Source organism: Corvus hawaiiensis, chromosome 5 (genome assembly GCF_020740725.1).
Source record: "Corvus hawaiiensis isolate bCorHaw1 chromosome 5, bCorHaw1.pri.cur, whole genome shotgun sequence".
Taxonomy (NCBI): Eukaryota; Metazoa; Chordata; class Aves; order Passeriformes; family Corvidae; genus Corvus; species Corvus hawaiiensis.
The window spans coordinates 10,881,896-10,904,282 of record NC_063217.1 but is presented as its reverse complement, the minus strand read 5'-3'; the positions used below and the strand labels follow the sequence as shown (position 1 = coordinate 10,904,282).

Below are 22,387 nucleotides of genomic sequence, written 5' to 3'. Positions count from 1 at the left end.
AAATCAGAGTAGAGTAGTGAGAAATCTTAAAAACACTTTCCCTCCACCTCTGCCTTCTTCCCAGGCTTAACTTTGCACCAGAATTCTATATCTGCTTCGCCCCGTGGTACAGGGGACCAGGGGGACCCTGGAAATGGGGGATGTGGTCAGTTCATCACACATTATTTCTGGTGCTCCTTCCACCTGAGAGCGAGAGCTCCTCAGACTCTTCCCCTGCTCCAACATGGGAAGGAAAGGATGGAGATCTCCCTCCAGCCATGTGCTCACTCTCTCTGTGTCTCCAGAGGTGCAGGGTTGAGGATCCAGGCAACACTGAGGAAGGACAAACATGTCTTAGACCCACTTTTTTGCCAGTGCAAACTGTGATCTTTTCTCATACTGTGCAGCCCAGAGTCCCTGTAACTGGGTTTCTTGGCTCCAACCTCCTCCCTCTCCAAGTCCTGCTTCTGCCCTGGTTCTTCTGCTGCTCTGTGAGATGCTCAGTGGCAGGCAGCCACTTGCAGGAAGTCATTTTTATAACCATGTATTTAGCTTTCTTAAACACTGTGTAACATCACAGTAGTTTATAGAGAGATGGGTGGAGACAGCCTAACATTGCTCTCCCAGCTACCATCACAGCTCTGCCCCAGCAGCAGCGTGCTGGTCACCATGGGTTGTCTGTCACCACAGAGAAGGGACTAGGGAACCTTGGCACACAACCACCCCCTGCCTGAGCTCTGCCTCAGTGGGTGCAGTCCTGAGGTTACAAACACATCCCTTCTCCTGCAAATCTTTCCTTGTTTTTAAAGAAGAAATAAGGGAGCCATCCAAGGAATCACTCCTCAAAGCACCAAAGCTTGGGGAACTTCTAGGTGTTCTCCTGGCCCCAAAGCTGGTCCTCACATAAACAACACCCAAAGTATCTCCAAATCCATATGCTCTAGAGAATAAATGAGGGAACCAGTGTGCCTGTGGCCTCGGTGGCACCACAAAATCTCCTTGCTGACTGTAGTTGCCTACGCTTCACAAACCTAGCAGTAAGTGGTGTCACAACTTTGTGTCTCCTTTGCTGGTGGTACCACAGGACTGTCAAATCAGCTCTCCCATAATGAGCCTCAGTTTTGTCAGGAAGATGAACCCATGGCTCTTACAGTAGTGCTTTGCGCATGCAGGAGCATTAGGTTGAACGTTTCAACACCAGTCTCTCAGCTTTCATTTACTTAACAGTGTTTGTTACCTACCTGATTGAAGTAATTACCTGAGTGTGGCAGGGCACTGTATAAAGATCAGGAAACAGAAAGTGAGCTCTCAGCCAGAGCTCCTGCTCTCCAAAAGCCTGGCTTTATATAGCATGTTTTGTTCCCCACTATTATGAATTACTGTAATAAGTGGTCTGAGGGCTCAGACAGACTTCAGGCTTCATCTGAAATAAAGTCAGTTCAATTTGCTTGATTCAAACAGAATCTGGAATTCTATGCCAGTGGAGGCTGGCATAATCTTTAGGAAAATTTGGCTGCTTTTAAAAAGGAAAAAAGAGATCTTTGAAAGCTGTGGAGACAGTGACTAATTGCAGTATAATCAACAGAAATGAGATTCCGGTTTAAAAAGGGTAGTGGCCTTTCTCTGTACTCATGCAGAAATAATTTAGCTGTTTTCTAATTGTGCTCTGAATTGTTCTTATGAGATGGGTACTTTAAAATTGATCTCATCTAACTTAAAAGCAAAATCCTGGTGAAAAAAAAAATCAAACCCCACAAAACCCACATTAAAGGAAAAGTCAAAGGCCAGAGTGACATAGATAACATCTGCTGTCATCCAGTGGAGCTGAACCAGGATGTGCACATTTCAAAGCCTTAATCACTGATGTCACTGAAATGTTATTAGGATAAAAATAGTGACATTGAAACTCCTGGTTTTCCACAACATTCACTTCAGTAAGACACTGGCTCTGTGAGACAGCACTGTCTTGGGGCTTATGCAGGTATCTATTTAGCCAGTTGGCTGATCAGGATGAAGGACTGAAATTAGGAGCTCTCAAATAAAACTCTGCATTTTACTTTTGTCCACTGAATTGCAGAAGCAACTTAAAAATCTCATCAAGGCCCAAGGCTGTTTGAAAGCTGGGCTGATGCTGTGTTAGGCATGGCCTCTCTGGCTGGGCAGAAAGAGTTGGGGCAGCCGCAGCAGGGCAGGGAGCGGATGGGATTTTGGGACAGCATCCACCTCAGGAGTGCTGGTCCTATGGACTTGGAGGGTGCGAGCTTGTTCCAGGTGCTCAGCCACCCTGAGAACACCCCAAATCCATGGGACAGGGAGTGACATTTGCAGCCTCTTACAAGCCATCTGGGGTCTTCTCTTCAGAAGAGATGGGGTCAAAGGATGAACTTCCAGGGCCCTGGTCAGAGTGGCTGGTGCAGTCCCAAGCACTACCGGGATAAAGATCATCATGGGATCATCCCAGGACACTGTACAAATGCCAGAAATACAAGTGCTTTGGTGCAGATAGCATTCTTTGGACACTGCCATATTCCTTATCAGGAAGCCTGAGAGCTGCTTTCTTCTCTCACTTCTGTGTTGTGAGTGGGTGTGTGAGACTGCAAAAAGTCCTTTCCATTTGGAATGTTCTTTATCTGCCTTTAAAAAACTTTTTTTCATGTCATGTCCTTCCTTGAAACTTTGTGTTTAATCTTCCCTATAATGTGAAAAAACTCTGATTAGGTTTCTGGTGTGCAAAGTGCATTCTGTGTGTTCCTTAATTGATCAGACTTTACCTGTTATATCCCATTTTTTAAGTTGCCTCTTTAAAATGCCAGAGTTGAAAGGGTTGTGACACAGAGATTCAGAGGCTACCACTAGGCTGATAGACAAAATGAACCTGTCCTGTTTCTCCTGGGGATCAGTGGCACAGACTGGCTTGTGTTCATATGCTAATCACAAACTACTGATTTAATGATTCACCTTGCAGCAGTGAGAGAGTCAGGGTCCCATTTTTTCCCTAGTACAAGGCACAGCCTTTCACACTTGCAGTGGCTAAAGGCACTAGTTCAGATCAATAGCTACAGAAGGGCATTTTAAGTAAACCTGAAAATTAGAAGGACTCAGTTAATAACTATGGCATCTATAGGGAGGTGGTCTCCTGCTTAGGTCAGGAATAGACAGGGAAATATCTTCTTAAATCATCACAGGTAAAACTATGTTTGGACATGGCTTTTTCCTTGGCTTTCTGCCTCATTGATGGAGCTATAATACATCCATGGTGCACCTTTGCTTCACAGTGTTTCTCTCTGCTCCACACCTGGGTTTGTGGATCCCCAAAGGTTTTTTTAACAATAGCAGATTAGGGACTGATCCAAAGACAACAGGAATTACTATTGTTGAAACACAAATGTGTTGTTCTTTAGGGGTTTTATTCGGTTGGTTTGGTTGAGTTTTCTTGTCTGTTTGTTCTGGATGTTTTTTTCCCTGCACACTGTTAGTCACTAGGCACTCTGCAGCCCTGGCTGCCTGGTTTCCTGACAGCTGATGGAGTCAAAACAAAGGGTGATAAGCAATTCCTAAGGCAGCCCTAAATAGATGCTGGACTAAGTTCATCATAGCAGATCTTTCTCATTTTTATAAAACCTGCATATCTGCCGTTGTGCAGAGTCCGGATGAGCAGCCTCTGCCCTCCTCAGATTTTCGCCAGGTAACTTCCCCCAGGTAACTTCCCCCAGCTGCAAAGAAAAGAACCTCAACTCTCCAGGGGCACTGGCTTGAGTCTGGGCTTGCAGGGACCGGCCACCAGATGACACTGTTATCCCTAAGAATGAACTAACACCGGACCAGGTCCCAGAAATTACTCCTCGGAAACGGGGTGAAGGAGCCTCCTGCATGCCGGGTGCCTGAACATCTCTTGGAGTACAGTGCCTCCTCCCTTGGCCGCTGTTACTGAGGAGGGACTGTCAAAAACCCCTAAATTTGGCGACTTATCAGCCACAGTTCACTGCAGGTAAGCTGCAGGCATTGCTATGCTTTATGTGCATTAGTTTTCATTTATTTGCAGATTATCTTCGACCAAAGGATAGCAAATGCATTTTCAACAAGTGATGAGAATTTCAAATTTATCCCCCTATTCCAGTGTATCCATTCAAAGTCAATCCTCCTGATTCAGAAATTAAATTAGATAGGGAGTTTGGTAGAGTAGTGATAGAATGTCACAAGTTTTCCAGCCTGAAGTACTGCCATCGTCGTCTGAAAATGTCACTGTAATGAAAAGTTTTTTCTTCTGTCAAATTTTCTGTTTCTTTTTTTGTTCCAGTTTTTCCACAGTGAACAATGTGTATCATCTATTCCCTGGAGCAAACTGACTTTCTCCCCCCAGTAACTTTTGGGCTGGAAGAGCCAAAGAGCCTCAATATTCTCCTTTTGACATAGTCCCTTCTCCACTGGGTTTCATCCTGCCCAGGATCAAATCTCTTTTTGGAACTGCATGGCTAGTTACAGCTTTTTTTTTTTCTCCTGGATTTCAGGTGGCCCCTGAGACAAAAGCTGTCATGAAGTGGTTGAGATCTATCCCATTTGTGCTCTCTGCTAGCCTCCATGGGGGTGAGCTGGTTGTGACCTATCCTTATGACTATTCAATGCATCCTATGGAAGAAAAAATGTTCTCCCCTACGCCTGATGAGAAGGTAATATTGTTTCTGCAGGGTGAGCATATTGGTTCAATTTGTGGAACTATGGAAATATTTTCTTTAAATAAATAACAAACTTTGACTAGTTTAGATCATGTACGTGTGTATATGTATGCGTGTATGTATTAAATATGTAATAAATCAAAATTTTATATACATAATGCAAGTCTATATACATATATATAACATGAGATCACCTCATTTGGGTAGAGCTGATGCTAATAATGCCAAGGTCAAGTCCTCAATCCCCACATAGGCTTTTCACTTAAGAGCTGGACTTGATCCTTGTGGATTCCTTCCAACTCAGAATATTATGCAACTCTGATTTATACACTTACTTAATGTACTTTAAAATACAGGAATTGCTTACACACTGTCAGCTTGGTCTGGAAAGATTTACCCATCTTCTGTGAGGCCAAACATGGTTTCATAAAGCACAGATTAGGAAAACCCTGGCTTTTAATTTTTAAAGGGAATAGGCTGTGATATTTTTACCAGTGGTTTCCAGAAGAGAAGGAACCAGCAGTGTTATTTTCCCTTGGAATCCATGAGGAGTGGGGGGAAAAAAGGCTCGTTGCCATATGGTGGCAGCCTTGTAACATTTATTCCAGGTCAGATGAATGGGAATGGTTTCCCCCTCTCGTCCCTGGAAAGTTCCTCATTTGGGACTCACTGTAAATCTTCTGTGAAATTTTTTGCCATCTTTCTTATTTCCCTTTGGTTTCCTCAATCTCGTATTCATTGTCGACATGCCCAGCAGGAGAACAGCTAGCTTTTCAGCCTTCTAGTGTGTGCTAAAAATGTCTGTGGCCTCTCAAGAAAAGTAGTTCTTTATATAAACAAAGAGCAGTTCAAAATAGTCAGAAGTTGATCTTTGACTTGAAGCATCCTTTATCTTTGAGCATATCTCTTAGCTGACGTCTTTTGAAGTGACAGTTCTCACTAACACATATTAAATATTTAAAGATTTACGACTGTTAAACATTTTCTGTATCAATCCATTTCTTCTGAGCTGTACAATGCCTACTGACTTATGTGTGTATGAAAATGATTTAGCAGTAAATTTAACCAGGCACTGCACAGTAAAAAGCCTGTGTTAGAAATATCTGGTGGGTGCTAATGCAAGCTGCAGGACCTCTTGCTGAGGACTGGGGAAATCATAAAATTGTGCATTTACATCCCACTGCCTGAGCTAGGGCTGTCCTATGCATAGGTGGTGAAAGAATATTGCCATGTGTGCTTTATCAAGCACTTCACCCCTGGAATGGAAGTACAGCAGTGCCTCCATCATCTCCACTCGGGGACGTGTATTTTGAGTGAAAGGATGCAGCCACATGGACAAAGGGCTCAATCCCAGTGCAGTGCACAGTTGGACAAACCCTAATGGCACTCCTGGCTTGCAACAGAGTAAGACAAGGAACCTCATATAGGTGGTTGCTGCATAATCAGTGACTGCAAAGTCTAGGAAGTTGGCTACAAACCTGGAAGTTTAGAACATACAAGGGAGGGCTGGGGATGTCCTCAGTGAAGAACCGATTTTTCAAATGACTCAGCACAGGAACCTTAATAGCCCTATCAGTATCACTTCAGATTTTGCACAGAAAGTTATAAAACTTGTACCTGTGAAGTGACCTGCATTTAAGTAATCTGATCTACAGCTGCTGCTGTCAGGGAACCTGCATCCCAAAATACAGCACTTTGGTTTAGCTGCCATACACTGGCCATAACCCTTGCTCTGAAAGCTGACCTGCCACGTTTGCTGTGCAAGGGGAAACTTGCAGCCTAGGGTGAAATGCTAGAGAGTAGATAATAGCCAGATATTAAAAAATCAAATTCTGTGAAATATATTCCAACCAGCAGTTTGAAAATGCATCTCTTTGCTGCCACATCCATCATGGTACATGTGTGGAAGCACGAGGATCCTCTTTCCTCTGCTCCAAGACACTGCAGATTTCAAGTTTCTTTTTGGCCTGCACCACAGCCTGGGCCAGTACCTGCTGAGAGCAAGGAGTCTCAAAACTGGACCATGTCCTTGCACTCACATTCTTGCATCTGGTTCAGCCCACCTAATTAAAATCTTTCCCATATTTTGGGGTTTGTGGAGATGGATGTTTTAATGCTTTGTGTTACACAAGAAGCTGAATTGATGCCTCTGCTCACTAGAGCAGAAAGGCCCACACCAAGTCAAATTCATTCCCTTTGATGAGTTGAAACACTCCCTTCCCCTCCCCCTGAAAAGCACAACCTGTGATGGTCAGTGGTGCAAAAGTGCTGGCCAAGGTAACAGCATTAACCTCACTTTACTGAATGAAACAACACACTGCCAAAGTCACAAGGATTCTGCTGCGGTTTTCCCCTTCTTTTTCCCACTATATTACACCTAAATATCTACCTAAATATCTAAGTTTCCTTGACATCCATGACTTGTCATACATTGGCTTCTAAGTGATAACAAATGTATTGTTATCCAGGAACTTTTAAATTTTTTTAAGTGTAACTTTTTGTTTTTCTTTTTTAATAGATTTCACTTGCTTTTGGAATTCTCACTTTCTCTTCTCCCTACCACTTGTCTTCTTTCACTTGCACTAGTGGCCAGGCAAAAGCCTTATGCCTCTTGGTGTGAAACAAGAGGAGACTTGGTCACTGGAAATAGGACATCTGCAGATGTCTCTGTAAAAGGTGAGGAACATACTCCTTACTCACATAGGCACCTTCTAAATATTATATCAAATACCTTCCACGGAGGGTTCAGAACTGGAACCCAGATTCCTGTAGGAATTAAAGATATTGAGCCTGGCACTAAACTATTGGCAGTTAAAGTTCCTCTTAACATATTTAATTAACATCTATTTCTTTCAGCAGACCTTTGAAGGACACTTAATTTTCTGGTCTGGACAATAATTAGATACATAGAAACTTAAGGGAGCTGCAAAAGAATTTTATATTAAGTCTGGATTTTTAGTGTCTGGTCATCAGAAGTATTTAGTAAAGTGTCTTTACACTTACATTAAACTCTCCATCTTTCCTTGGTCATCTACCTGATTCCATAATCGGCTCAGCCATGTGATTATTAGAAACAATCAGAAATATTAACTGGTGTTGTGTGCTTGATCATATTAGTCTCTATCCTTGATGACAACATCTAGGATAAAGTTTTAGGATCACTTCTAAAACTAGGATTTTAGCCACCCAACTTCTTGCACATGTTTTCTTAAGCAATATGGAATGAAACTCATGATCATGAATAGTAGGATCAAGTAGCATCTGATAACTGCTGTCATTTAAATGTTGAAATCTGAAAGTATAGCCTTTGCAGATGAAGTTCAAACAAACAAAAAAGGAGAGGCAGGATTTTTGTACGAAGTTGAAATAACCATTGGAGAAGAAGAACAGGAACATGATTCAAATAAATGGTTTCTTCAGACAACTGCTCTTTCTTCTGTCTTCACTACGTGTTCTGCCACTGTTCCTTTCTGCATGGTGACTGCTCTGCTCTTCATCAGTATCAACACTCTTTGGAAATCAGGGGTGACATCCTACATCACCACATCCTATCCTTCACTTTTTAGGAATGGTTTCTGCCCCACAAAGAAGCAACTGTCTCTCAGATCAAACTGGCAGGTTTTCCTGTGTGAGTGATAAGTAAAAAGCAAATTGACACTGTCTGTTTTAAACAGCAGCATTCAATGTGAATATTTAGTTGGGCTGAAAGTAATACAGGTATTTTTTAAGCGGTAAAAATATCAAAAGCTAAAGCAAAACCTAAAGGACGCCTAAATTTCAACTTTAAAACCTGGGCTCCTGCCCCAGGTGGTAGATTGAAGCCACGTATCAAAAAAATCCACTGGTATTTAATATGTTGTCTCTGGCTAAATATATTGGATTGCAGAGAAGGACCCTAGAGGAGAAGACAAATGAAAACTTCCTTGCAGAGCAGTTTATCACCTCCCTCAGTCTCAAGGACACAGGGTGTCTCATAATCTGGGCTCACAACAGCAATAGTTAATAGCAGCAATGGCAAGGTTTTCAGTTTGTAAAAGCAAATGTATTTCAATCCTGTTTGTTGCAGGTGTTCAAAATGCTGGCTAAAGCCTACGCAGATGCACACCCCGTCATCTCAGACCGCTCCGAACTGCGCTGTGGTGGGAACTTTGTAAAACGTGGAGGTATTATAAATGGCGCTGAGTGGTACAGCTTCACTGGAGGTAAAACCACTTTACCATCATATCAAGTGAGGTAAAACCTCTACGTGACCTTTATAAGACACCAGGGTTTGAACAAAATAATTTTATTAATTTCAGTTTGTTTAAGGTCCTACCCCTGCAAAACATAATTTGTAGGGGATTTAAGTAGTAAAATGTAACGTGTATGCTGGAAACATGTATATGCAGATAACATGGGATGAATTCAACCCCAATGTGACCTGAGAAAAGTTAACAGGTTATGCAAGGCTCAAATTTTTTATAGCATATATAGCATATAATATCATTTTCATTTTCAAATCTGACATGTAGAAACAAAGGTTTAATGCTATGCTCTCAATCCTGAGGAGCATGAGTCTGAATCCATCTTGTAGACTATGCAAGTGCTGCTTTTTCATCTGTTTAAATTAATTATTTTTTCAGGAAAAACTACAACAGAGACAAACATCCAATTCATTTGTTCTTCCATTACTAATTTGATTTCCCCAGTAATAGTACTTTGTTTTCTTTAGGATTCCTTCAATGCTGGCATGGATAAAATATCAGTGTTCATAAATTTTCAGCAGTGCTTCAGTTCTGTTTTCCAATAGGACTCAGCTGGATCCCCAAATAATTATGCTGAAACTAGACATTTGGAATGCTTTGGGGCATGCATGAGAATTAGGTTTAGCTATCATTGGCTTACATTCTTCCCAAAATTATATCCAATGTCTTTTGTACAGAAACAGTTTTGAACACAATAATGGCAAAAGGACATTTCTGTTCTGGTGACCCTTGGTAATCACTTCTGATACAGCCAATTATACAATTACTGTGATTAACCAATCTTTATTGCTCTGTTGCTACTTCTTGGCCAGGTGAATAATAATGTAAAATTATTCTTTTTTGCCTGAAAGAAGTGTCATTGTCATTAGTTAATTTATAGTTGAAACAAGTGGTAGAATTCTGAATTTGTTGAATACTTTTTATATATCAGCAAGCACTCTACAGTATAATAACCCACACCCACAGGGATGGGATTCAGCTGACTGCAGCAGCAAAGCTCCAGTTAAAGGCTATATGGCCTGTTCATGAGCTCTCCTTTTTTCTTTTTAAACCTATAGGTATGGCAGATTTTAATTACCTTCACACAAATTGCTTTGAAGTTACTGTGGAGGTAGGATGTGAAAAGTTTCCTTTGGAGGAAGAACTGTTTACAATCTGGCATGAAAACAAGGGTGCCCTGCTGAATTACATGGAAATGGTACTGCTCTCTTTTTACAGACATTTGTGCTTACAGTTTTCCTTTTTCATTCTTTTCCAAAATTCATTTCTTTGCTGTTTTCCTGGTTAGCTGTCAAGATAATGCTAAATCAATCACCACACTCCACCGGGGACCCCAGTGCCTCAGTTTGTCTAGCAGGACACACAGGTAGTATTTTGCCTATGCTGGAGAAGGGATTGAGACTGAGGACTGCAAAGGCCTTGAAAATAGTGAGAAAGGGAATTATCTATGAATACTTTGGGCAGTATTATTCATCAGCTGTCCAAAATTTAACACTAGAGAAAACCCTAATATTCAGAAAAGTATGAATCAACATTCCTCTTGAAGACTAAAGCAAAAAACTCTGTTCTCCAGAGAGCTTCCTGAAATTTTCCTTCCCATATTCCATGTTTGTGTCCCAAACCCTACTGTCCCACAGCAAGAGATTTAGATTCAGCTAAAATCTTGATAGAAATGGCATTTACACACTTTTCATCTTGATTTCTTTATGAAAGTAGTTATTAAATATCTGAAGCCAAATCTTCTAAAGGAAGAACTGTATGTCTCTGAGCATTAAAACATGCCACTTAAATGTCATTTTTAATAATAAGTTTAAGTTCAGCAAAAACAAATACCTCACTGACAATAAGTAAGTGAAACAAACAGAAGTTGCTCATCTTTCTCTCAGCCATTAGTAGATTAGTTTTCTGTCATGCCTTATTTTGATAGAGTACGCAGTACTTTAAAATTGTTAGGAGTGTTTTTATGGCCTTTCTAAGCAACCTCTTGCTACTTGTGGTAAGTATTATCTATCAATAAAGTCTACAGTACAGGCCACGAAACTCATTTCGTTTTACAGCTGTCTGATGAAAATGAGTTTTAGTGAATCCAAATGGAGCTGGGTTAAATCCATATATATTACAATTGAAGTCTTCAAGATGTAAAGATTTTACAGTGTGAGACACTGTAGAAGTCTGTGCTGGAAAAGCTTTTTGAGTAAATGCAGGACAGTAAGCAAAACAACTTTGCAGATAAGGATGACTGAATTACCCCCAATAAGGATTAAGTCTGCCACAACCAATTCAAACTTTTCTTATTCTGATATATACCAGGCTGTTTGGTGTGTGTACAAATCTACTTGGCTTAACGCACAGAAGTAAAATTCATTCTCCTAAATGCTGATCTCTTCTCCCCATCAGAAATAAAATCAGAACACTCTGCCAAACTCATGTGGCACTGACTTGAGGAAAAATGAAAAATAGTACATTTACTAAAGCAAACCAAAGGAACATTGTTAAAGAAATTTCACTTTTGTCATTTTTATCCCATCATGTTGTAATTGCAAAATTATTATTGAAGTTGGATGAGGTCATACTACTTTGAGTATGTCTACACTGTAAATTAAATTTGAGTCTGAGATGACTCTTCTGACCAGATTTACTCTCTATCCATATGATAAATCCTCAAGTTCATGCTGAAAAGAAAATTGCAGTGCTTCATTATAAGGGATAGTTTTCAAATCCTTATATTGAGTTGTTCCTAAACCTTCCAGTGAATAGCTTCACTCAGTATGGAATGGCTGCTTAACGAGAGCAGTGACAACACAGCCTCACCTTAAATTAAAAAGTGCTTTCACTAGACTAGACTTTTTTATCAAGCTTTGTATTATCAATTACTGTATAGTTGGATATTTTAATGGTTATTTTTAAACATCTTTATATTCCAACAGAAAAGCAAATATGTTGTTTTGATGCTTTGTGGTTTTTATCCATTCTTCTTTTGTGACAAGGCTACTGGGGAAGGGAAATTGAGAGGAAGAGAAAAGAAGAGGTGGGGAAGTGAAGAACAACTCAAGTTGGTTATAGCTGTTCAGAGGAAAAATAAAAATGGAATTATTTTTCACTTAAAGAAGTCATAGAGATTTTCCAATATAAAATATTTTAATTTTGGAACACTTTAAAAAGAGAACCTTAAGAGGCTTAATGTTTAAATACTTGGAATTGTTTTTTCTGTTTAATTTTATTTTATTTGACTTCCAATATAGCTGCTCGTGCACCTCCTTATATGACAGAATTCACATTGCTTTTCAGTTTGTCACCAAGCACATTTCTCAGCAGCTCAAGCAGCTCAGTTCTGTGCTTGTAGAGAAGGGAAAATGGCTGTCATACACACTGCTGTCATTCTGACAGGCAGTGAAGTGTAGGCAGTAGAGTGATGATAAGTCACAAGAACCTGAGCTGATGCCTTCTCGCTGTGTACAGAGCATCGGATTGGTTTTGAAAGGCTTAACTTTTCATTTCTTTGTGGTTCTGTGTCTAGGGCAGACATTCAGAAACAGTCCTTAAATACTGTGGTCAGATCATGAGGTGCCAGTGATTTGTACAGAGAAGGGTCTCTCAGTGCAGAGCCACATGCCTAGCCCAAAAAAGCTCTGGTTCCATTATCCCTTTCCCTCAGCCCCCTTGGAACTCCCTAAACAGGGAATATGATCTGAGGGGGCATTAGCACCTGAGAGCCTCTATAATGGGTTGAACTTTTTGAAAGTTGTTTCTTCTCTACAAAGGTTTCCTTGTGATGAGGAGGTGGTACTGTAGTAAGTGACTCCCATCTAACTTTTCTTTGCTCTGCCAGGTTCATCGGGGGATAAAAGGAATTGTGTCCGATAAGTTTGGCAACCCAATAAAAAATGCTCGTATTTCAGTCAGGGGCATTCAACATGATATCACCACAGGTAATATTTTTAGTTTAAGATTCTTCCTTGGGCAGAGTGAAAGTCCTGTGAGCTGAACCTGCAAAAGTATTGTCATGTTTGATAGAAATGGCACCTTAATGGAGAACTGAAGGCTCAGGTGGGGGTTTTCTTCTAGAAAAACAAGAGAGAAGACATGCCAAGATGGCTGCTCAGTCTGTCATGTCTGGGATGACAGAGGTCTTGATGTGAAAAATTCCACCTGGAACAGTCTTCTGTCCACCAAAGCCAATGTTTGGGGGAATATGGCAACAGCTCTGCTCAGGAGCTGTAACTCAGCATGTGGAGGAGTGGAGCCCTGATGGAATAAGTTAGTTGAAATATTGTGAACATGAGTTGTAGATAGTACAGTCGGATGCTCTCTGATTTTCACATCTAGAATAATTGCAGTAATTGAAGGGTCTGCAATCTTCCTTGTTTATTTGGAAACACATAAATATGTGCAATTTTTGGAAAATAATTACTAGAGCATTGAATTATGTCCACTTTATACCTGTCACCAACTGATAAACATGTATTGAGGTGTATGCAACTATTACTTTTCACAGTCATAAAGTTCTGAGCTCTTAGGCTGTCACTTAAATTAATGCTTTCTTTTTATTATTGATTTCAGTGAGAACCGGGTAGGCCACAGAAGCGCAAAATAGAAGACATGAATGGTTACATTTTGCTCTAATGATTGTTGTTGAATCAATTTGGAAAGCCAGAATGGCTTATAATGTAGTGGATGTTTTCCAGCTTTCAAAAAAACTAGCAGTAGAGGGGATACAATAGTGGAGATGATGCAGATTTTTGAGGCTGGTGGGAGACTCTGGCATGAATTATGGTCTTTTTCAAACTTCTTCCCAGACAATGGCTTCCCATTGGCAGTGGACCTTTAAAGGATTAAGAATTAAATAAAAATATGTTTACACTGTAGGAGACTATTTGTTCTGAGTTAGGTGGAGTTAAAAATGTCATATGGTTAAAAAGTTTTTTGATTTTAGTGTTAAAAAGAACTAAGAAATTCCACAAAAAAATAGTATTAATGCGACACTAACTGAGCTAAGAGACTTGCCATTCAAAATAAAGGAAATATAAAATGAGGAATAAATTTTTCTGTTTTAAAGCTCCCTAATTTTGCCTGCAAGGTCTAACCTTCAGCTGGAGGAAATTTACACTCATTTTACACTAATGGCAATTTATACCAGCTGCAGCTCCAACTCCATAGTCTTACATGCTAGAATGTCTGCAAAGTAATTGAAAGTAATTTAATAAAAAGAGGGATTTCTTAGCTCCTTAGACGTGCTAAATATATAAATATATTGCAGCCTGGATTCTGATTTCACTTTCTTAAGTTTCACATAGTTTTAAATTAATTTCTTTGGGAGTTATTCCTTGTACCTTTGGGAAAAGCAGCATAAAGGAAAGCTTCTCTTCCCTGTGATGCAGGAACAGCAGTTACTGATATTTCGTATGCGAATTTTTCTCCATTAGCTCCCAAGGGCCACGTTTTCACAGGTGACGTCTCTTTTTGTCATCTAGAGTTTGCATTCAAACATTTTTCAAAATCTGAGATCCTTCCGTGGCCCACCCTGTAGCTGCTTGTGCCAGGGGTGGGTGTCCATGGGTGTGTGTGTACCTACCGAGTCTGTGAGGCTAAAAACTGAGCTCAGTTTTGTCTTGCCTGTCCCTTTCCTAAGCTGCTGATGGCGACTACTGGCGACTCCTGCCTCCAGGGACGTACATCATCAGCGCCCAGGCGCCGGGGTACAGCCGGGTGATGAAGAGGGTCACCATCCCTGCCAGGATGAAACAGGCTGGGCGAGTGGATTTCGTGTTGCGGCCTGTCGAGGCCTGGCCCAACAAGCTCCTCCGCCGCTCCATGGAGGACGCGTACGACCCTTACGACCCCCTGGAACTTTTTGACCCTCACGCCCAGCACGGGCAGCCCGAGGCTCGAGGTGGGTCCGCATCAGGCAGGGAGAAGCCCTGGTGGTGGTCATACTTCAGCTCTCTAGACCTGCACAAACCTCTGTGGCTGCTCAAGCAGCGCTGAGGGACATCGCCATGCTCTGCTCTGCTCAGCTCACTCCCGTGCCCTTCCGCTCCATTCCAGACACCCTCACAGCTGTTGGCAATATTTAAATGTTTCATTTGAAAATATAATGTTAATTCAAGCACGCTTACTTCTTTTGTTTTGTCTTCACACACAACTGAGTATATTCAAGTGGGTTTTTAAGTATTAAAAACAACGGTGCACATCCCTTCAAAGGTCAGATTTTATGCAGTTTTTTTTCTTGGTAATGCTCTGTACTTCTGCCCATGTAGTTAATCATCACATTCATTATTTATTAGGTTCTAAGTACCTGCAGGAAAATATTCCTGATCCTTTAATGCATTTTTGTACACGTTTTAATACATTAATGATTACATATTAAAAACAACTTTCAGAAACACTCAGAAAACTCTTTTATTTTCCCTTTTTACATTAACATATTAAGTTCATTACCTCTTCTAATAACAGCTAAAAATGTAGGTGTTTTTTTAGAAAAATTAAATATTTTTATAAATTTAAAAATAGGCTTTTAATGTATTTTAGCAAAATACTGAAAAAAGCCTTTACTGCTAGAAATACACACATCCTATAAATGTGTGTGTAGACATAGAAAAATACATGAGATAATTCACGAGGAATTTAGGCTAAAGTGTGAGATATTACATTAAAATTGTTAACATCATGCACTGTTCTGAGCCTGTGTACTCTTTAATGAAACTTGTAGGCATCAAAGAAATCACAAACTTCTTTTCAAGATAGCTGGGTAAAGCTCAGTTAATACTGGTCTTGCAAGATGCTGTCCTCTCTCAGATATCAGATGCAGTGTATTTTTAAGGCGATATATATAAAAAAAGTCCTTGATTTTGATGAAACACATGGGCCCACACTTTCTTTTGGCTTGAACTGTTAATGAACTCTCTATATAGGCTGTATTTTCCCCTCTAAATGCCACAGTGTGTGAATAGTGGGATTGTTGGAGCTGATATACTTTCTGCAGGAGCTGCTGGATTAGCTGTGTGGATTGCCCTATGATTTCTAAAAACTTTTTTGCTCATCTTCAGTAAAGCAGCCTCTATTGTGTGAACCCCTTTGTCCACATGCACGTATCTCATTCTGTAGTTTCCTAAGACCCAAGAGATGAATGATCTTAATTCTGCAGCCAGAGGCTGCACATGGCTAAGTACCTTATTCCCAGTCGTAATCTGATTGACGTTAGGAGTCTGTTATTCATGTGCTTGGATGTCTGCAGGACTGGAGACTATGTTAAAATGAAAGAAAATTATTTCAGAGCATTAACAAAAAGTAATAATATGGGAGTGAATGTACTGCATGCACACGGATAAGTGTTCCTTGCCCAGGCTTGCCAAGTTAAAGGAACTCTGAATCCTAAATATGCCAAAGAAAATTGAGCAGGAGATACACCTCCAGACTTTATTTCCAGTAATAGTTACTACTACTGTTTTCTGTGGTCATTTTTTTCAAAGCCAGCTTCCTGTGAAAACAGTGGTGAAGCTAACAAAATCAGAACAAAATGCCAAATTGATGACTATTAGCTGCACTTTTTAAGTACATAATGTGTTGCATACTTAAATGTTTTCTCTAAGTATTTCCTAGATTCTCCTAGGGTTATTTAGAATTTTTTTCAAGTAATCTCAGTAAACCCAAGCCTGCTGAAATACAAAACAGAATGACTGTGCAGAAAATCCACTTCTTTCTGGCAGTCCTGAGTTGAAATAGCAGATTAGAGTCAAGATTTGGGAAATATGATTTACTGAGTAAAGATTTCTTATGTTTGAGACAGTTCAAAAAAAGTAGTTTGCTGTACAACTATACCATTTATGTGAAAATGGTATGAGAGAGCAAGAATAGCCTCCCTCCCTACCTCAGTTACAAAAAGAGGTGTCCAGCAGAGAAAAAGTTAAGATCAGAACCTTCTCCAGGTTCACACTCAATAGCCTGTATAGAAGGGATGTATTAAACTTCATTATAGTAACTGCGAAGCTCTTGGGAAAAGGTGTTCTTCAGTATTCTGGAACTATTTAATCTTTTTCATAAGAGGAATTCTTCAATTTTCAGTTAGCTTGGAGGCAGAAAACACTGGCAGAATGACTACAGTGGCTCCCAAAAATCCATTTGACTTTAGATGAGATTTAGGAGATATTTATTGGCTCTTCCAGAAAAAAAAAGGAAAGAAGCAAAGAAGGAAAGAAAGAGAAAGAGAAATAAAGAAAGAAAGAAAGAAAGAAAGAAAGAAAGAAAGAAAGAAAGAAAGAAAGAAAGAAAAGGAAAGAAAAGGAAAGAAAGAAAAGGAAAGAAAGAATTGGTCAAAGCCAGCCAAATAACAATGCAACCAAAATTAATATCACCATCCCATTTTTATTTGAGATTATTATAGACTTAGTTCTATACATATATATGTGAGAGAAAGCATCAGCTTGGATGTGTATCCTGAACTGAATTACATAAATCTTCTCCAAAATTTATTTAAATCAAGCAATGTGTGCTTAATATCAGACAGTTTTGTTTAAAAAAAAAAAGAGACATAACCCAAAATAACCCACCCCACAACTATAATATGCTTCAAAGGATTTTGAAGTGGTGGTGAAATTTAAGCAGCTGTAGGCAGCTCTGTAACTAATATATGAAATGAACACAGTGATCAGCTCTCTCATGCACCTCTCTGGAAGATGTGAATATACAGTTTAATGGAACATAAAGTTAGGAGCATATTAAATACTTTTTAAATAGAAAGAGGGATTAAAATGCTTCTATGAAACATGGCCTCCTACAAGTGAAGTGCAAGTAACATAGGAAAGAAGTGGGAAATATCCAAAGTTCTCTGGCAGTATCCATCATGCTTAAACCCTGCCTTAGAGACTGGACTTGGCCTTTTTCCAGTGCTACTTTGGATCATGACAGGTCCAGCAGCCAGACGGTGCTGTCAGGAATTATAGTGTGTGTTCATCAGACTCCCTCTCCTTTTAAGTCAGAGTCTACATAATTTTTTTCAATTACCTTCCAACCACATATTGAACAGTATTGATGTATGTTTTTGCAACATCCTCCTTAATAATTAATTTCCCAGTCTCCATATTTATTTCAGAGGGATCTTCTCCGCCATGGAGACAAACTTTTCTGCACAATCACACTTATAAATGTTTTGACCTGCCAGCTTTCCAGACCTCATTGCTCTGCCAGCAATTAATCTTCCCAACAAGTCAAAGCATGCAAATCTAGCTAACAGCATTAAAAGCATGAAGAGCAAAGAGAAAGCTCTGCTTATGTCATATGTGCAATTCCTCTTTCATTCACATGCCCAAAAAAAGCCAAGAACACATTAAAAAAAGAGGATCAGCAGTTAAATTACAATCTGCATGCATGAATTATACAAAAGAAGATTTGGGTCTGTTCGTTCCATTCATAAAAACATTTTAGATCAAAAATAGCAATAATAAAGGCATAAAAGTTTGCAGCTGTTTACATCTTCGAATCCTGTAACAAAATTTTCTTCTAGTCTCAGGCCACTCACATATAGGAAGGAACATTTTTATTTTCCTAAAGACAGAAAAGAAGAGAAAGGTGTCCTAAGCTAACTGCTGAGAACAGAAATTTAAGTGTCAAAATCACTGAGTAATAGAAGCCCTTCCTGCTATCGTTTTTCACAGTGTTTATGCAGGTTTTCTCACTTTCATGCCTCGGTTTAGCAGCTAAAGGGAAGCACTCCAAAACAGTATTGCAGGCTGTTCTGGAGTACTGTGAACGAGCTGTCAATCAGAGTTTGCCAAGCCTGTGCCATTTCTTTGTGTCCGTCACTCTAGTGTTGCTCTGCAATTCAAAAACATGCCGGAGATGTCTTTAGTGGTTACAAAAGCAGCCATCAAAGTGAAACAAGTCTGTGTGTCTCTGAGGTGATGCTTGCAGACAGGCTGGGAGATCTCTGTGATGGGTGGGCATTCACCCCGCAGCAGTGAAGCACTGGAGATTCAACCTTTAGGAGACAAGGAACATTAGGGATCGCAGTTGTTCGAGTGTCTTGGATGGAAATGTGAGCTGAAGCTGATACACCTCTTTACAAAGCTCCTGTCAGAGGTACTCTCATGCTGTTTTCCTTCACGGTAAGATCTGCCTTTTGAAGCTTCCACAGAGTAAAAGGAGTGGATGGGGAGGTTGCACTATACTTCCCCTGCTGTCTTTGTCTTTATAGCATCTTGGAGGAGAGATCCCCTTTGACATTTGCCTTTTCTGACATTGTGTATTCTCAAATTGTGTTGGAAAAGGGTGTCACATTGACCTCCTTGGTGGGGCAGCCAGACCTCTGTGAGGAGGTGTTCTGCCTCCAGACATCCCTCATGCTTAGGGGACACTACAAGTTCTTCTCTCTTTGGTGTTCTTTTTGATTCTGGGTCCAGGTCTGCTTACATCAGAGAGTGAGAGCCTGGAAAGAAAGGTGGGGTGGGGAAGGTGTTTTGAGTTTAGTTTTCTTTCTCACTATGCTAATCCATTTTTGATTAGCAATAAAATCTTCACCAAGTGAAGTCTGCTTTTCCTACAATAAGTGGGTTTTGAATTTCCCTAAACATCAGGGCCTTCAATAAAAAGATATTGTAATGAAGAGGACAAATTTTTTTGCCTATTTCATAAGCAGATGTGAGATATCTCCAAAGGTGTTGCTGGCAGTCCTATCAGCAAAGGCTGCTGAAAAAGCTAAGAGATTCTTTTGCAGGAGGTGATGATATAACTTTATGAAGTAAATCCATATAATGAGGATTATCTGACATGAATAGTTTTATTATAGTTTTATCATCCCTTCTCATCAGCCTTTCTTACAAGAACTAAGTTGGCATAGACTTGTTACCCAGGCTGGCTTATTTTGACCATAAGAAGTCTGGACAGGTCATCAGTAGACAAGGGACATGGTGGGCTTTTGAGGGCAGGAGTGTGCTGGGGACTTTTGCTGGCACAACTGCCACCCAAGGGAAGGGAAAAAACTAGCCCAAGTACTAACATAACTATTTCCCTCGGGCAAGAAGACAAAATGCACTTCTGAGATTATATGACTGTTCACGGGTAAATTCTTGCTGGACTAACTGCAAATTGTACCCTTGACTGAGACAGTCAGAGCAGTAGAGAGGAATGCAGGAAATTCTGGTCTGGATCAGACCAGTGGCCAGGCCACCTCCATGCTGTGTTCCCTGAGCCTGGCAACTAATCGTCCCCAGACAGGTGGCACAAGGCATGGCCATGGAGCCTCTGCCTTTACATGGGATTTTTATGGACATTAGAAACTTCAGGCAGACAAAGCTTGTGTGATGTAGCTGCATTTGGTTTACATTTCCAGCGCTGCAAAGTGCTACTGAACAAAGCCACTTTCCCCAGGCAAAGATGTTTAAATTGAGCTGGTAGATCACAAGCTCTTCTTGTAGAATAAAGCCACTGGTTATGTCTGTGTCAACTGAACAAATACAATAGCCTCTTGCCAGCTCTGGGATGTCATCATGTCCTGCACCAGGGCTGGGGTAGCACTGAGGCAGGTCTCCAGGGGTCTCTGCCTCCCTGTGCCCATGATGCAAGCTCTCCTGGGTCTTTAAGAAATGCCATGAGCCTTTATTAACCCACAATATGGTTTACTCTTTTTCTCACTTGCACAGACATTCCTCTGAATGAAATCTAAATTGGAAAAGGGTTTTTATATTTATTAAATTTAAAATGTCACAAACCAGGACTTCAAAAATTAGAATGTTCGTTTGGAACATCTCTTAATTTATACTCTTAATTTATACTATTTGTACATTTATATATACACACACACATGCACGTGCCCATACATGGAGCCATATTTTTATAGAATGCACATATAAACAATAATGGATTATTAGTTACGTCATATACTACTTGGTCATATATACTTATTATTTTGTATTGCAATGAGAAAGATATTCAAGCCATTAGGAATAAAAAGGTAATATTTTCTTTATTTAATTTGGTTATTATTTCTGAAGATTTAGTAAATATGCCTTGTTTCAAATCAAATAACATATTCAAAATTCATCTTCAAAAGCAGATGAGTCACAAAACCTAAGGTATTTTTCTTCATTAATTTTTTATCAGCTAAATTGAATGAAACATTGATGTCACCGAAATATGAATATGTAAGTTTTCTGCCAAAAATCAGCACTAGTACATTAATGTAAGTGATTTAGTTAGTTCTTATATTTTTATTAATGTGAAATATCAGACTTAAGCAGTTCACAAGGTACAAGCCTTCAGTAACAGAATCACTAATGAAATAAAATGCAAGATCTGAGCAAGTTAAAGCAGCAGTAAGGCTTAGTGGTTAGGGCTACCAGGACGCAAACAAAGGAGAGGCATGACAGCTAAAACAATGTTGTTTTGTGACTAATGCAGTGCTCAAGGCAACTCTTCTGCCCTCCAGTAGGTAACCAGGAAATGAGAAGTTTTTCTGACAAAATTTTTATTTTTTCACTGATGTTAAGAAATGAATGGAGAACAGAGAAACTTACCTAAAAAACTGAATGCAGACCCATCAGTCTCTAGGAAATAAATCACTGCAGTCAATTGAAATCACTAACTTAAAATATTTGTCCCATTTGTGTAGAGGTCCCAAGAAACACCATTTCTCACCAGAAGGCCATTTCATTTTAGGCAAAAGAATTGGACAAATTCAAGTTCTAAAATTTTAGAGCCCTTGCTCAGCTACTCCAATTTGTGCATCAAAAGTATGCAGGATACTTTTCTTCTGATGTTAATAATGCTCACTTAAATGTCTACTTGTCTGCTTGCTCAAAAGCATCCGTCATGGCATGCTCAGGGGTACAGCTCCTATTTCATTCTCTGCTGGGATTCACAAATTGGATTTCCCTCCTACTACCTCCCCTGAAAGGCTTGGTCCAGTCAGCACTCATGTTGCTCATCCAAAAGACTGCAGTAGCCGTGTCAACTTGCATTTAAAACCTAGCTACAGAAGGCAGAGCCTTCAATAGCCCTCAGTTTAAAATACAGCTGATACAGCCTCAGCTCTTCCCTCCATAAAAAGTGCTTTGGACCCATGTATTCCCTCCAACTGGGCTATTTTCTAGTGATTAGGTCATTCTGGGTGAGCTACTTGATATTTCTTAAGTTGATTTTTTTTTAATAATCATAGTACCAGAGAATCCCAGAATGGTTTGGGTTGGACAGGACCTTAAAGATCATCTTGTCAAACCCCCCTGCCATGGGCAGAGACACCTTCCACTAGCACAGGTTCCTCCAAAGCCCTATCCAACCTGGCCTTGAACACTTCAATTTCTAAAGTTTAAAAAAAATCTATAAAATAATTAAAAAGACAGAACACTCTGCCATAGTTATTTTCCCTGTTTTCAAGAGCTGTTCACCACTATTAAAGTGTGTTAAATACATTTATCAGACTGGACATGTGAAGAGGCCTGTGAAGTACCTCAACTCACTAGACTAATGTAAATATACACAATCAAGATTTTAGCTCTAAGC

The 22,387-nt window shown here is 39.9% G+C and overlaps 1 protein-coding gene across 1 annotated transcript in view; it reads left to right on the top strand.

Annotated features, from left to right (window-relative positions):
- CPZ (carboxypeptidase Z) overlaps positions 1-15,103 on the top strand; it is a 34,359-nt gene extending 19,256 nt beyond the window's left edge. Inside the window, exons 7-11 of the mRNA XM_048305148.1 lie at positions 4,488-4,646; positions 8,719-8,854; positions 9,955-10,094; positions 12,726-12,825; positions 14,526-15,103. Coding sequence (XP_048161105.1) covers positions 4,488-4,646; positions 8,719-8,854; positions 9,955-10,094; positions 12,726-12,825; positions 14,526-14,881 — 891 coding nt within the window. The 3' untranslated portion in view covers positions 14,882-15,103. The remainder of the gene's footprint in view (positions 1-4,487; positions 4,647-8,718; positions 8,855-9,954; positions 10,095-12,725; positions 12,826-14,525) is intronic.
- The last annotated feature ends 7,284 nt before the right edge of the window (positions 15,104-22,387 follow it).